The sequence below is a fragment of the Rousettus aegyptiacus genome, unplaced genomic scaffold (genome assembly GCF_014176215.1).
Source record: "Rousettus aegyptiacus isolate mRouAeg1 unplaced genomic scaffold, mRouAeg1.p scaffold_m13_p_13, whole genome shotgun sequence".
Taxonomy (NCBI): domain Eukaryota; kingdom Metazoa; phylum Chordata; class Mammalia; order Chiroptera; family Pteropodidae; genus Rousettus; species Rousettus aegyptiacus.
Window position 1 is genome coordinate 8,608,476 of NW_023416288.1, and position 15,409 is coordinate 8,623,884.

Below are 15,409 nucleotides of genomic sequence, written 5' to 3' on the forward strand. Positions count from 1 at the left end.
CCATCATCTATTTCATTAATGAATGCTGAGTGGCCAATGAAGGATAGAGATGTAGATATCAAGTCACCTGATTTTCTAGTTAAGCTTCTATACTAATTTAATCATCTATCATCATCTTCCAATTAAGCCATTTGTAAAATATTTTAATTTAGAGAATCAACAATAAATCACTCCTCTAGGCAGACATATGTATTTCTTTTGCCATTTCCCATAAAGTGAATCTTTAGTTAATACTTAAAGTGTTATCATGCAGATATACCAATAAGCTGTTAATTGATGATAATTAAGTGCTGCTCTCTTTGAATTAGATAATATTTTGATTGATGTATAAGATCCTCTCAGCCCTTAACTTCTATATCACAAGGAAATGTTGCTAGTAAAATAGCTGGTCGAACTGAGAAGCCTGTTCCCAGGGAGATCTATTTCACATTTATTCCTCTAGTAGAGAATCACAATCAGAGAATTTGGATTGAAATAAGACCTCTATCGGGTCAGTCAGTCCAATGCACTCTCCTCTACTAGGGAAGGATTGATTTCAAATCTTATTCCTTTGTTCATGAAAAACAGATCTATCTATTTAAATAAAATGTTTTCCTCACCATTCAGGGAATGACATCATATAAATGCTTATGAGATAACAAAATCAATTATATTGTTTGTTTTTGTAATACAAGGACAACAGTATGTTTCAGAGATATTCATGTATAAGTAAATAACTTGGAAAAAGTTAGTTGTTTTCTGTTATTGAAATGCCATAAAGTTGATCAGTTTGGACACATACTAGCTGGTGTTAATTAGGCTGAGATCACAGGTTTGATCCCAGTGTAGAACAAATAACTCCTTTTCTTTATATGTGGGCCAATTAACTCATTTCTGTTTACCGTGGTAAAATCATCTTGTATAATTATGCCTCCAAAAATGTATGCAATGGAATAAGAAGTGGATTAATCAAGGTAAAGTCATAGCCACTATTAGAAAAAAAGTCAAAGCATGTGTCTTACTGATCTGTTAGGTGTTTCACACTCTGGGGTTGTTAAAAGCAAAGGTTATAAAGTGACACTAGCTGAACTCAGATTCTGGCCATACCACTTACTAGTTGTGCATGACCTTGAAAAGTTATTAAGGCTCTTCGTGCTTCAGTTTCGCCATATATAAAATAGAATTAATAAAACCACCCACTATGTGGTTCTTGGGAAGAGTAAATGAGATAAATCAGGTACACTGCACATCAAGGTATCTGGCATGTGGTAAAATTACATCTTCTAATTCATCTGATGACCAGGAAAAGCTGTTTTCAACTACTTTAGTTTCTGTTAAAATTATTTGTGAAATAAGTCTTGAGAATTATGGCTATATTTAGTTCTCTAGTGGGTAGTAGATATCTATTTTTCTCCCCCATGATGATTAAAAACTTTCAGAGTTATGAGCCTATGAATGTTATGTTTACTCATCTTTAAATAGCATTCATCTGTCATAAAGAACACAGTTCTTAAGTGTAGACATTTAATTCCCAAGGAATGAGAAGTTTCTCTAGTCATTAAACAGGTGAAATGGAAAAGCTGGTCAATCTGGGGCAAGAGTTTTTAGCAAAGGTTCTCAATTTTGACTGTACTTTGGAATCATATGGGGAGCTTTAAAAAAAAAACAAACAAACAAAAAAAAACACTGGTGCCTGGGTTTTTCCCCCAAGAGTTTCTGATTTAATTGGTCTGTGTTACCACCTGGGTGGTAGGATTTGTTAAGGGCTGGTAGCAGGTGATTCCAATGTGCAGCCAATGTTGAGAACTACCATGGTTAAAGAACATCCAGCCCCTAGGTAAGGTCAGAATGTGATCCATCTCTAATTCATCACAGTCAACCTCTCCACTCTAGCTGCACAGTGCTGAACCTTCTCAAAGGCAAAGAGAAAGGGAAAAAAATATCTTTTAAAAAAATTGCTTTTTCATTATTGCTTCACAAACATAAAGATCTATAAATTGAAGTTTTGAGGTAAGATAATGTTGGCCACATCTTAATGAAAAAGTTATTAATCATTTGCTAGATATCAGTCATGACGTTACATATACCTTGGCCTAACACAATTCAGGAACGTTGGCTGTTATTATAGATCTGTAGGATTATTATGAAGGACTAATGTGAGGTTGCTAACACACATATAGAAAAAGAAAGGCTCTATACTCTCTTCTTCATGCATTCTTACCTGTGTTCATGTGGGATCATGGAATTCCAGGGCTGGCATTTGATGCCACTCTTAGTTATAGATACCGTTCCCTTGTAGCTACCTCCTTTACCAATGATGCAGTTTCTAATGTAGTCTATCAGAAGAAGCAGAGAAAAATGTTATAACTATGTGTAACATATGGCTGTAAATATGAAAAAGAAAAATAAAATTCTGTTCAAATGTTTAATAATTAATGCTTGTAAACTATATCGAAATATATTGAAATGTCTTGCCTAAAGCTTCTACTAATATTTTCAAAATAACACATTTCAGAATAATTTAAAACAAACAAAAAAAGACTACTGAGAAGTTTTAATTTTGTAAGCATATACCTGGATAACCGCAGAGATTAGTCTATGTACTTAAGGTAGACTAGCCTCTATATTCAACTGGCCAGGCAAATTTAATTTAGCAGAATCATTTGCTCAAATATGCAGACCATTTTAAGAAAATATTAAAAACAAAATTAAGTGATTTATAGAAACTATGTTGAATCCAGAAAGTTACTTTAAGATAATAAAAGTAACTAATTTGTCTTTTGTGAAATTGTGTGAGTTTTTGTATATGCATGTGTGTGTGAGAATTACATTGTTATTTTTTTCATATTTTTTGCTAACATTTCAGCTGCTGAATTATAGCGCAATCAAACTGAAACAGCTGTGCATTTCTACCAAATAACAGTATTTGATACAGTTCCTATCAAAAACAATACAGTTGTTAGCAACCTAGAAAATTGAAAATGGTCTTATACTAGATCATAAATTATGTTAAGGATTTGTAGAATTATTAGGGTACATAAAGATCATCTTATTTTCTACCATAAATTAATTTTAATTTAATTTAAACATCTACAGCATTAAAAGAAAATATATTTGCATATTACCAAATACCCAAATTTAATGACACAATATAATTTTAAAAAACATTAAAATCGAAATAAATACTATTATAAATATAGTCCATGATTATTATTTTTGTGATGAGAGATTTATTTTGTTAAATTCATATTTATTTAACATTCTTCAATTATTTTATTGATATACTTTTGAACAAAGTAAATACCTGTGACTATAATATTAAACTATCAAAATAGACAAATTAATAAATAATATGGTCTCAATTTTTTTAAAGGTTATTAAAAAATATAACTAAAACAAGATCCAACTCTTTTTTCAAAATCTCAACATTTTTTAATTATCAGCAATCATCACTATAATTTAGATTAGTTATCAAAAGTTGTTAAAATTTGAATCTCTATAGTAAGCTCAAAATTTGCTATAAGGTGTCTTAAAAAAATAACTTAAGTTGGTACTTTCTAAAATGACTTGGAGAATACCAGTTCTAGGAGCATTCCATAAAAATAAGCAAAGAGGGAAGGGATAATCTAATTATGGGAAGTTTGTGAAAAGCTCTCTTTAATCAAAAGTACTCAGCTGAATATCATCAAGGTGTTTATGTCATCTGTCTTAATAGATGAATTGACTGCATAACAGAGCAAGTATATATATATAAAAAAAAACAATGGGAAAGAGCACTGTGGCAGGAAATTACACATATTTTTCATTTATTTCATTATAAAATATTTAGGGAGAACCCAGTTACCTTTGTTTTCATACAGGTCGAATTCATGGCCAAATTCTTTTTTCACCCCACTTGACATGCTATTGAAAGGGAACCAGAGGCATCGTTTTCTTGCTTTATCAAAAACAAAGGCCCTGAAAAAACAATCTCAATGAAAAAAAGGAATACTACTATTTATACAGTTTTTAAAGAATGGGGACATGGCTTAACCAAAGAGGGCAATATAAATATCTCTCTAAACCAACAGGTTAAATGCAAAAATCTCTTAAGCAAGAATAGTAAAGCACTCAATAAAATTTTCGACATTAAATGTTACCATTTCTTACAATACAAGAAATAATGTTGGAATTCTGAATTGTTTTTATTAAGAGATAGTATTAAAACTTCTCACTATGTTCATGCTAATTACAAAACCACTATGTAAGAGTGCCTAATTAAAAGAAAGGAACCGATTTTCTAAAAATAAGGATTTTTCACTTCCAGTCCATATATTTTTGAGAACAGATAATCTTGTAATTATAGGTATTTCAAATTAGTCATTTATTTCTAAGTATTTTGACAACTTTTTAATAATTTTTGGAGGAAATAACTTTTATAAAACAAATACAAAAAAGACATACATTAAAAAATGTTTTACCTACTATATGTTTTATTTACTCCGCTTCATTCTATATCCAAAACTTCAAAAAATTATCTTCACGAAGTTTGTGCTTTGATTTAAATATAGATAGTTTGTAATATCTAACTATAAGAACATTTTACAGCTGAAAGAGTAATTAAGAGCAAATAATAAAAGTATATTTTTACAGCTGTGGCTCAATAACTTGATAAGAGAGAATTGGCTAATAGACTTGAATTTTGATCTGGTAGACTGAAAGCTTATGGAATACATGTTAAATTCCTTATTTCCCTGTTGGAGATTTTGGGGAGAGGGTGTTAAATGACTTTGAAAGCATAGTTATTAGATAAAGAGCACATATAAAAATAAAACTAAACAAACATCTAAAAAGAAGTTTTAAAGTTACAGAATCAATAGCCTGCTATTTAACTTCATGTTCAAATAGAAATGTACCACACATCCATAAACTCCTTTTCTACATGGCTTTGACAGGAGATCACCTTTCAGGTGACTCGTGACCCCCATCAGGAACGTGCAAGATTTGTTTCTATGAATACAAATGTGATTCCATCTGGAAAGTCGAGAACAGGGGTTCCAGCATGGTGAGTTCATTCACTCTTTTCTCTCCTTCCATTACAATGCCATATTCTCTCAGAAAATTCCATTTTACATTTCCATAAGGACTGGATCCAAGGTGTTAAATTCCATGAGTGGTATCTTCTTTTAAGTTTGATTTTAGGAATCTTTATCTTAGCCTTATTTTATCAACTTCATTTCAGGAATTAATTCTGTCTAGTTTTCTAGTTGTTCACGTCAGGAGGGCAGTTCCAGTACCACCAGTTAGCCATGGCTAGAAGAGGAAAGCCTCCTATTTTCTTCTCTTGAGCCAATTAATGAATAGCAACTTTTGGAAGAGCTTAGAATTAGGCATTCTGGTCATCCTTCCTACCCAGCAAAGAAGAATTTCATTCTCTATAAAATCAATATTGTTGATCCCTTCTCAAGAGAAAACAGTGTTTGAAAATATTCCATCCTATGCCCACTCAATCACAGATGCTTTCACACAGCTTCGTTGTATTTTCCAAACATTTTTCTATATTTGCCATTGTTTTCCAGTGAGTCTAGTCCATATGAGAAGTCTGCAAAAGATCCTTTAATTCATTAATAATCTAATTTCAAAGTATCATAGTATATCCACTTAATTCTGAATAACTAATGTGTTTGATGATTTCAAACACATATGTATAATATACATCTATTGGCATAGATGACTGAGAAAGATGACACAATTTCTGGGCAGAAGAACTGTGGCAGTACACAGGTATTATTACATGTGGTTTTCAGTATAGGTTGCCATAATTTGGAGACTAAATTTAACTCAACAAGACTATGGTAGAAAAATATGAAACCTCATTTACATGGGATATGTAAAGATTTATTAATCAGGTCACATGTGTTCTCCAATGCAACAAATTCATATTAGTTTCTCCTAAATAAAACAAAGGAAAAGATGTTTTGTTTTGTTTCATTTTGTTTGCCTTGTTTTGTCTTGTTTTTAATAGGCATAAGGGTGACTAATGTGAAAATGGAAATGTGGCAACACTTTCATTACTTGTGGATACAGTCAGGAGAGTGTATATTCAAATTCGAAGTTAAAAACCAAAACGAGGTGTGGTGCGCCCATTCCTTTTGCCCCTTCCAACCCCAAGAGGGGAAAATACAATAAGTTCACCCTCCTCAGGTGCCAGAAGAACACCTCCACAAGTCCACACAGGTGAGATGCTGATTGAGAGTAGTTTTCTCTAATTTATTTTTAACAACCTCAAGGCTTTTATAGGAAATCAAGGAAAGAAACAGAATTATCATAGGAATACCCTTGCCAAGAAATATCTCCCTGAAAGTGGCAGTTTGGCTATAAAAATACTTCCAGAGGAGCTGTAAATGAAAAGAAAGGAGATAGTCTCTCCTCCCACTACATCTGCTGAAGACCTTCTCTGATGCTGCTCTTTCCCCTCAGGCCCATAACACTCCTTTCTCTGAGAAAGGCAAGATGAAATTAGGACTGTTTTCCACGACATTACTAAATCCATGTTTATGCTATGTGTCATGACCCAAATGTAATACAGTAGAATTTAAAATTCACAAGATGTCATGCTCAATCCTGTAAAAAATGGGATGAAATAGGGAATGAAAGGGTGGGGGGGGGGAAACATTTATGAAGAGCTAAGAAATGCATTTTCTTCTGGCAGTTTGGAAGACTATTCAGATGAAGTTGTCACCTTAATGGGCCCAAATTGCAAGTTTCATCCTCTGGGATCACTGGCAAAGTAGTAAGGAATTCTTCCCTGTGTAATCGCAGAGAGACTTTCAAAAGATAAGAAAACTCACTCTTTCAGTCCTCTCATGCCTCTTTCAATAACTCCATCACTTTTCACCTAAAACTTCATCATCACTACCTCTAACCTCTTTTAAACAAACCCTGCTGCTGACACCAATCCCTCCAGTTTTTAATCTAACCCTCTCAACACTTTTTATTTAAATCCCTAAAGACAATGACATACGTTGCAGTAAATTTTGGCTGTTGCCCAATTTATATTCTGAAAATTCCTTCATTCCTCTTGCAAGAAAAAAAGAAAGAAAGAAAATGTTTACTCTGATAGAATATTTTAAATGTTAGAAAGATAAAAGTCACACTAGTGGAATTTTAGTTCCTCAAGTTCAATCGTTCATAAGATGAGAAAATATAATTTCCATAACCAAAGCCACTGTAGATTCTAAAAGATATCAGTTTATATGCACTCTCTTACTCATATTTCTATCTACTGAGAGCTAAGTCTTCTGTTGTAATGAGTTTAAAACTAAAGTCAAGCTCATCATTTTAAGGGTAAATACATTGAATTAAAAAAATGATGATAATGAGTACATGTTATATTTTGAAAATTTTCCTAAGAACAAAATGAAGCAACTTACTTGCAAGTGAATGGAAGTCCTTTATTCCTAATACATCTATTGGCACATTGGTCCGCTGTGTTCATTTTTTTCGTTTTTATCTTCAGTAATGGATCTTCTTTAAATAGAGTAGTCTTTGCTGACTTTTTAAATTCATGAAGTGTGTTTCTTCTTTTCTTCTGTCCTCCTATTAATAATATAATTTAAAAAACATAGGGAATAAGCTTTTAAGGCTCATGTAGAAAAAAATGTCTTTACAGATCATCTATAAGATAATGATTTTATCTGACAACATACTAGAGCTCCAGGGGTCAGGGATTGGAGGAGGTAGGGAATGACATTCTCAGATAGTTAAGAGCAAGAGAGGAATATTGTAATCACTGAAGAATAAATAACTTATCATGTAGAGTCACTCGTCTATCTATATTCTTTCATATGAGAGATGTTTTTAAAAATTAGGACAGAGTTCACTCTAAAGAAACAAACATGGTTTTCTCCAAATAGTATGAAAGCAAGTGCCAGGACACATCACATCAGGCTCTATAATTAAATTTGTCATTTTCTTCTATAACTGGTTCTTATGTAAGTTATAGTATTAATTAGATAAGCCAATTCAATGACAGGTAAGAAACTTCTCACTAAAAATGGGACAGTGGATAAATTCTTCTGACTTGCTCTTTAAAGTATTTCATACTATTCATATTTTAGCCTTTCTCATATTCTACATAATTGTTTTCTGTGCTTTGGGGCACTATTTCTTAGTATCACTGAACTGTTTGTCTTGAAATCAAGCCAAATGCTGCAAATCAAATGTATGTAAAAATTCATCCTTTAATATCATTTTTCTTCATGAAAGTATTCTACAAGGCCCCTAGATAAGCATAAAGCTTTCTATGAAAGATCTGAAAACAGAACTAAAACATCCTAAAAGACTTAATCTTATGAATAACTTTAGAATATCAAGAACTTGCTTCTTTATTCTCAATCTGCATAGTTACCTGGTTTCTAATGATGACCACCATCTTCTCCATCACGATCAAATGTCTAAGAGATTGCGGCTATTGCACAATCAAGGTAGATGTGATTGTGGCCCTCCCTCCTCTGCTTCTCAATTCTTTTGAACTCCCTTATAACAAAGGTAGTAATAATATATTCATTTTTAAGATGCAGAAACCAACAAACAGGGAAAAACTTGTCCCTTAGAAGATCTCATTCAAAACTCAGCTGCCTCACTTCAGAACTTCCACTCTTAAACACTCATGATGACATCTTAATCTAAGAATTGCTAGGAAAGTATGTGGAAATATGGCTTATAAATATTTTCTGAAGATTTGGTTTAGAGCTATCAGTAAAGAAGAAACTTGGACAGTAGAACAGGAAATGCACTCCTAGTCTTATATGTATGGTAAAAATGTCAAGAAAATAAGTGAAAATTTCTGTGCAGAAAATTTGGAAATATGGCCAGCAGAGTGAGGTACCAAGACTGACATTATACTCTTAAGTTTGCCAGCAACCACTGTCTCCAGTTTGTGTATTAACAGACAGATGCTACTCATTAATGTCTATCCTAACCTGAAGCCCACAATAAATAAGAGAAAACATGAAGTCCTCTAAATTTCTGGTTCTTTATAGAACTTCATAACACAAGCCTCAAAAGACTGGTACTAATTTCTGTAATTATGTTTTCATTTTTTTTAACTTTTCCTTGCCCTATGAGATGGGATGGCTATGATATAACAGATATAATTCAAAAGACATTTTAACATTGAAATTTAATCAACCTAATAATCTATCAACACATTTTTTATTGAGTGTGGAACAAATGCTTTGCATAACGTTGGCAGACAGATGATAATTCTGGCATTCCTATTGACTTGCCAAATGACTGTTTAATTACCTGAAATGCTAATATCCCAATTACTCAGTCTTAAACATGAAAGTTATATTATAGTTGAAGAAAAATAAGATATTTAAACTATAATTATTAAGTAAATATTTGAAAATCAATTTCAATAAATATTATGAATATGTAATATTTTAGTTTTGTTTTTAAAATTTAATTTTTAATTTCTGACATAATGTTTGATATTTATTCTCCTAAGCAAAAATATGGCATAATTTTTTCAAATTTTGGCTTCTCCCACATAACTATGTTAATGACAGATGTTTCTCCATTAAGAAGGTCTTCTTTTGACCTTAGAGCACTATTTCTTAGGTTCTGTGAAAACAGCATAATAATCATCTGATTTCCTGAATAAATAGGAATACTTCTTAGAAATAAATAGTAGTTAAAGATGCATATCATCTATTTTAAAAAAACTGTCCACCAAAATGGAATAATTGTATATATATTTCTCAAATAAATTCTGTTATTTAAAAATATAGAATTATAATTGGCCTCAGTTATAATGTATTTATCATGCATGTCTAAGTGAGAGAGAAGAGTATAAAACAAGATCTAAAAAGTCTAAGACAAACATTAAATTCAGATATGTATTTTACTAATTGTGAACTAAAATAGAACCCCTGGTCGATATTCTGGTTTCTTTTCTCAATAACATACACTATGAAAGCAAGCATTGAGGACTACTGTGGAGACAAAAGGTCTCTGTGGGATTGTTGGTGGAGTTTTTAATTCTACAGCTCCTCAGTTGTCCTATTGAAATGTGTTAATGTGTGGCCGTACCTCATAAAAATAATCTACTCTTGTTTGCTGATAAATTTTTCCATCACTACCTTTCATCTAAAGATCAAAAAACATTCTGAAAAGCAGACAAATCTATAATTTCCCTTTACTAGATAATAAATAGAAGTGAAAAGCTTGTCTGCGGCTACAAAGCTAATCAGAGGCACTCGGAACCAGACACCAGAATTCCCTTTTCACTATGTATTTCTCATGACTTAGAAGCTTTGCCTTATAATGCAGTCATTTCTACTAGATCAGTAACTAATTACTCAAAAATGTGAAGTTCAAGCTAGTTGTACATCATGGAATCCACACATCTATAAAATTTTAATTTTCTTCAATAAAAGAAAAATTCAAAACAGAAGTCATTCAAAAACAGCATCTGAAAATAAAATTCCTTTGCTGAAAATAGTTTCAACTTTCTCTACCATATGTATTAACAACTGATGCTTGTTTTACTGAAAACAGTTAAAAGACAAGCTTAATTTGGGAAGAAAATCAAAAATATCTTTGGATCAGATTTTTCCCTACTATTTTTTTATGCATGACTGTTATTTGAAGTTTATAAACAAAATATTGAAATGAAATCAAAGGGTGAGAGATCACTCCAACTTTGTCATGTTTTCCTGTGCTTTAAATTGAAACTCCTTTTTCCTCTTCTCCCAGTATGGGAAAACATTATGGAAGCTATATTTCCTGAAGAACCTGAAGTCCCTATTTTAGAGCTAAAATCATTAGGATCTTAGTGAAAACCTACAAACAGAGAGTAGGGTCAAATGTATCAAGGTGCTTGAAAAAAGACACATTTCTCCCTCTGGTCCCTGGGCCTCACACTCATTTCTCTCAATACCTCATATATTTTCTTCTCTGAATGGACTAACCATTGACTTCAAAGAGAAATCATGCAAGGAAAGGATTTGCAGGGTGTAGAAAGAAGCAGGAATCTGACTCCACATATTCCAAGTAATTTAGCCACATGATTAGTGATTAACAGCTCAAAGTGGCAAAATGTTAAGATGAAAGTACGCAAATAATTAATGGAAGGGAATGATTGTGACTGGAGATTGTAAACTTCTCAGAGACATGAATCATAAATTCTAGTCCAGATTTTTACTGCTAATATCTAGGACTTGGATTTCACAATCATTTCTCCTTTTTTAAAGAAGGTGACAGTCTCGCAAATAAAATGTCGAGAAGACTCATGTCGGATTTAAATCAAATGTTGGTATTTGAGAAGCAGCATAATAATCTCCTCCAAAGAGATTTACAAAATGAACTGATGTTCAATACAAGATTAGGGACCTCCCTAGGTAGTTCCCTCCTCTTTTATTCCACTTCCTTGTTCAATATTTCACTGATACAGGAGCCTCCTCCTGTTTCTCTCTACCATTCTCCCTCCACACAGCAACCAAATCAACCACACTGAAGTACAACTTCTGTCAAGTATCTATCTGTCAACTTAAAAACTTTTAGCAGATGCTCATGATGTTCAGAGTAGAGTAGTTTAGCATGATTTTCGCTGCTTATGCATGCACGCCATCCTATCTTCTCTAATCACAGTTCATAGTACTCACCTCTCAGGTATTCAGCATACCAGCCCCACGTGGTTACCTGTTCTTCCTCACCTCTACACCTTTCATCACTTTGTGTTCCCCTGACTTTGTTACTGACTGTGCGACTACACCTTTTCATGCTCAACTTAGGTACTATATACTTTCTAAACTTAATTTGACCCTTTAATCTAGAAATAAATGCCACAGTAAGTAGTATTTCTAAAACCAAGTTTTTCTTATATTTCTTAGCAAAAGAGATTTTTTTTTTAAATCAGTATAAATAAATTGTTTGAAAAAAAAGAAAACCCACATATTTCATTTGCATAGTGTTGGGTAGGAATCTCAGCTCTATCCCTTGATTAAGATAACAAGATAATTAAGGTCTTTTACCCTCAGTTTCCTCATGTTAGATGAGCCCCCAAATGCCGAATTAAACAAGATTTCTTTTTAGAGCTTGGTCTTTAACAGTTGCTCTGTAATATAGGTTTCTTTCTCATTTGCTCATCTTTATACCTGCCACAGGCTCCTGAATATTAGGTGCTCATTTAAATGCTTCTTTTGTTACAGGGTTTGCATATCTGTTTCCACTGTAGGTGGGGAGTTGCTAGAGAGTAATTCTATGTAGACCACGTCTATGAGAATGGCTTATGTCCATTATATTCAATATTTCTTAGGAAACTTTTCTATAAATTATCTCCATATACATGCTGCTCAAAACTGGTTGTCACCTCATATTATCCACTTCTTTTCCAAAACTGTGTTATTTTACAATACGTGCAAATATAGACTCATAAGATAAATCAAAAAGTATAACCGAAGCAAGTAACAACAACAACAAAAAATCTAAATGTTAAATGTTAGATGATACAAAAAAGAACAAACTTTTTTTTGGTATGTTTTAAGAGGGCTATCCATGTTTTCCATTTTGAATAACGTTATTTAAAAAAAAAAAAAAAAAAAAACCACCAAAATATACTTGCCACCCAAACAAAGGCAGACCTTCTTTTGATGACAATTTTAGCATTATCCACTTCAGGAATTATTCACAGCATATCTGTAATTCCCAATTGGCCTCCCTCGCTTGCCAGCACGCTCTTGGGCTACATTTTCCCTATGCTCAGGAAACACAGTCATTCCAACATTAGCCAAAGTGAAATATAATTACGAATGTATATCTCCTGCCAAAACTTAGGAATGTATGCCAAAAACAAATAGACATTGTCTATGGTTGATCTACTGTTTGGGTTTTCCACACTGTGTTCCCCTTGCATTAACACAGATGATTTCAGGTAACCATATTTTACTTCTGACCATCAACATTTTAATCCTGAACAATGAAAGCCCTCAAAACATTATTTCAATTTATGCTCAAACTCCCCTAAACCAGCAATATCTTATAAGATCTATTTTAACCTGACACATCTCAAACATGATAGACTGCTTGATTGAACTGACTTCTTTTTTACCTCTTCAGAAATCTTACCTAAATGTTTCCAAACTGACCCTTCTTCCCACAGTGTTGTTTTCCGAAAGGGCCACTTCACAAAAATAAAGGAAAGCCAGATGGATTGAATGATATCTTGTCATTTGGCAAATTCTTGATGTTTTCAGCATTTTTATTACATCGGAAGCTAGATCAGAAGTCTGATAATTTCATGTTTAACATCTCAGAAGGTATAGCCAGTTTTAGATTATAAAATGGCCATGTCTACCATCTGGGCATTTCTTCCATTCTTGTCTTTCCCTGCGCCCACCCATGATGCTTAGTACCTTCTCCCGTTGGCATCCCAGCCACTACAATGATAATACAACCAAATGCAGATGTTTCCTCTTGCCCTGATAACACAGAGAAGTTCTCAGAGCAGCAAATGAAATCTCTAAAGTTTTAGGCAATAGTAACTCTCAAGCAACTTCTTCCCTACCTGTAAATTCAGGAGAGAAAATGAGAAATGGAAAGGAGAAGTTCTGTAACGTTCATCAAAGTCACACAATTTTTGCCTTCCTAACACTGCAGTTTCAAAAGGACAGGCATTCATGCTCAGGAAGAATGAGATCTTAGAATTCTGAGAGGCTTTCTCTTTCATTTTTATAACATGCATATACTCAGAGTTCTATCTGCTTCTTCCAAATAAAAACCTGTATAAAGTCATAATTTGGCTCTGAATGTTGACTGAGTGATAGGGGGTAGTGGATTGTCATAGAAAATTATCCTCTGGGGGGTAGGCAGGGGCGGAGTGGGAAATGAGTCCCTGCAATACTGACCATCACTCTCCCCTGTTCGGAGCAGACCTTGTGTTCGGCTTTAAACTTGTCCAAACCAGCCAAGTTCCAGCCAGTGTTAGCACTTCACTCCTATCCCCACCGTCCACAGCCATTAGGCTAATTGAGAAGGGGCTGGCTCAATAGGGGGTGGGGTGGGGTGGGGGAGACTCACTGAGGGGATGCTGATTATCATTTTAAATGCTTTGCAAATAGAAATGGAATATCAAAGGAAAGACAATGAGACACTTTTTAAAAAACCCATACCACATACTGAGCTAAAAAAGGATGCTGGAAATAAGGTAAAGAGAGAGTGTTAGAAAAAGGAAAGGTTAGCAAGAGAATTAAAATAATGATGATGATAAAGAAGAGACAACTAACCTGCATAGGGGATGGCGATGGGAAGCAGCAGGAGATGTAGGAGGACCTGCTGCAGCAGCAGGACTGGCAGAAGTTTGGTCACCCACATGGTGCTGGACGCGCTGGCGGATCCCACTGGAGGAGATGTCTGGGTGAAAGAATCCTGTTCCGACTCAGTGCCTAGAAGAGCCAGTCGGCTCTGAGCTGCTTTTTATTGCGATGAGCTAAGTTTGTTGTGTGATTAACTGGAAAGATCTAGGTCTGAACTCCCTCTTACGGTAAGAAACTGTTTAACAACAGCCCTTTACTCTCTTCTACCCCCCTCCTTTCCTCACTACCCCTCCAACAACACCAAACAGATCCCAGCTCCCCGCCCCCCCTCCACCCCCCAACTCTGCTTAGGAAAGAAACTTACAAAGAAAAGGTCACCTGGCCTGAGGCCAGCTTCAATTTGGAAGCTCGAGCTCCAGATCCCAGTGGCTCCTATCCGAGTAGGGAAGGGAGGAGCAAGCCTCAGCCCAATAGCTAAATCAAGGCATAGGCAGAGGACCAATTCGCTAAATTTAAACAGAAAAATACATGTGTTTACATATCTATTTGGGAAAAGAGGAAGGGGAAGCAGCATAAAAAGAAAGCAAAGAGCTGCCTTTTGGTCAAATGTGCCTTAGCTCCTGATCTGTCTAGTTTCACTGCTGGAGCAATCTAGGGATTCAAAACACTCACTCAAGTTCCCTAGACTGTAGGAGACAGGGTGGGGGGAGGGGGGGCAGGTGGGAGGCCCAGCGCAGGCAGATCCATCCGGCCAGGTAGAAAGAGGTTAGGAAAGAAAAGGGTGTGGTATTGTGTGGTAAAAATAAATAAACAAGCAAAACAAAAGCACCCACAATGTCATCTGGGAAAATTGTCCCTGCCCGATGGGGCTCGGACCAGACAGATTTTTTCAAAAGTTGTGCTAAGCTCCCCCCAGAAACCACAAATGTACCTGAAATGCATAAAAGAAACTTGTCCGATCTGGCGTCTGGGATAAAATCTGGTCATGCTCTCAAAATGTCTAAGAGATCAGAACTGTTCACTGCTTGTTCCTGACAGATAGATGTAATATGGACTATGTGTCCTTGTACACATACTCACACATATATGTCTATATAATGTATGTCTATGATGTGCATACCTTCTAAGAC

General features: G+C 34.4%; 1 protein-coding gene and 1 pseudogene across 3 annotated transcripts in view; one reads left to right on the top strand and one right to left on the bottom strand.

The window, feature by feature from the left end:
- Positions 1-14,753, bottom strand: part of HGF (hepatocyte growth factor) — a 68,419-nt gene extending 53,666 nt beyond the window's left edge. Inside the window, exons 1-5 of one of the 3 annotated variants that reach the window (XM_016127279.2) lie at positions 14,644-14,753; positions 14,250-14,408; positions 7,392-7,557; positions 3,824-3,936; positions 2,201-2,315 (exon numbers count right to left, since the gene is read on the bottom strand). In XM_016127279.2, coding sequence (XP_015982765.2) covers positions 2,201-2,315; positions 3,824-3,936; positions 7,392-7,557; positions 14,250-14,337 — 482 coding nt within the window. In that variant the 5' untranslated portion in view covers positions 14,338-14,408; positions 14,644-14,753. Of the gene's footprint in view, positions 1-2,200; positions 2,316-3,823; positions 3,937-7,391; positions 7,558-14,249; positions 14,517-14,643 lie in introns of those variants that run through there. The other 2 variants (XM_036230300.1, XM_016127280.2) reach the window with 2 other exon arrangements.
- LOC107501280 overlaps positions 14,336-15,409 on the top strand; it is a 54,648-nt pseudogene continuing 53,574 nt past the window's right edge.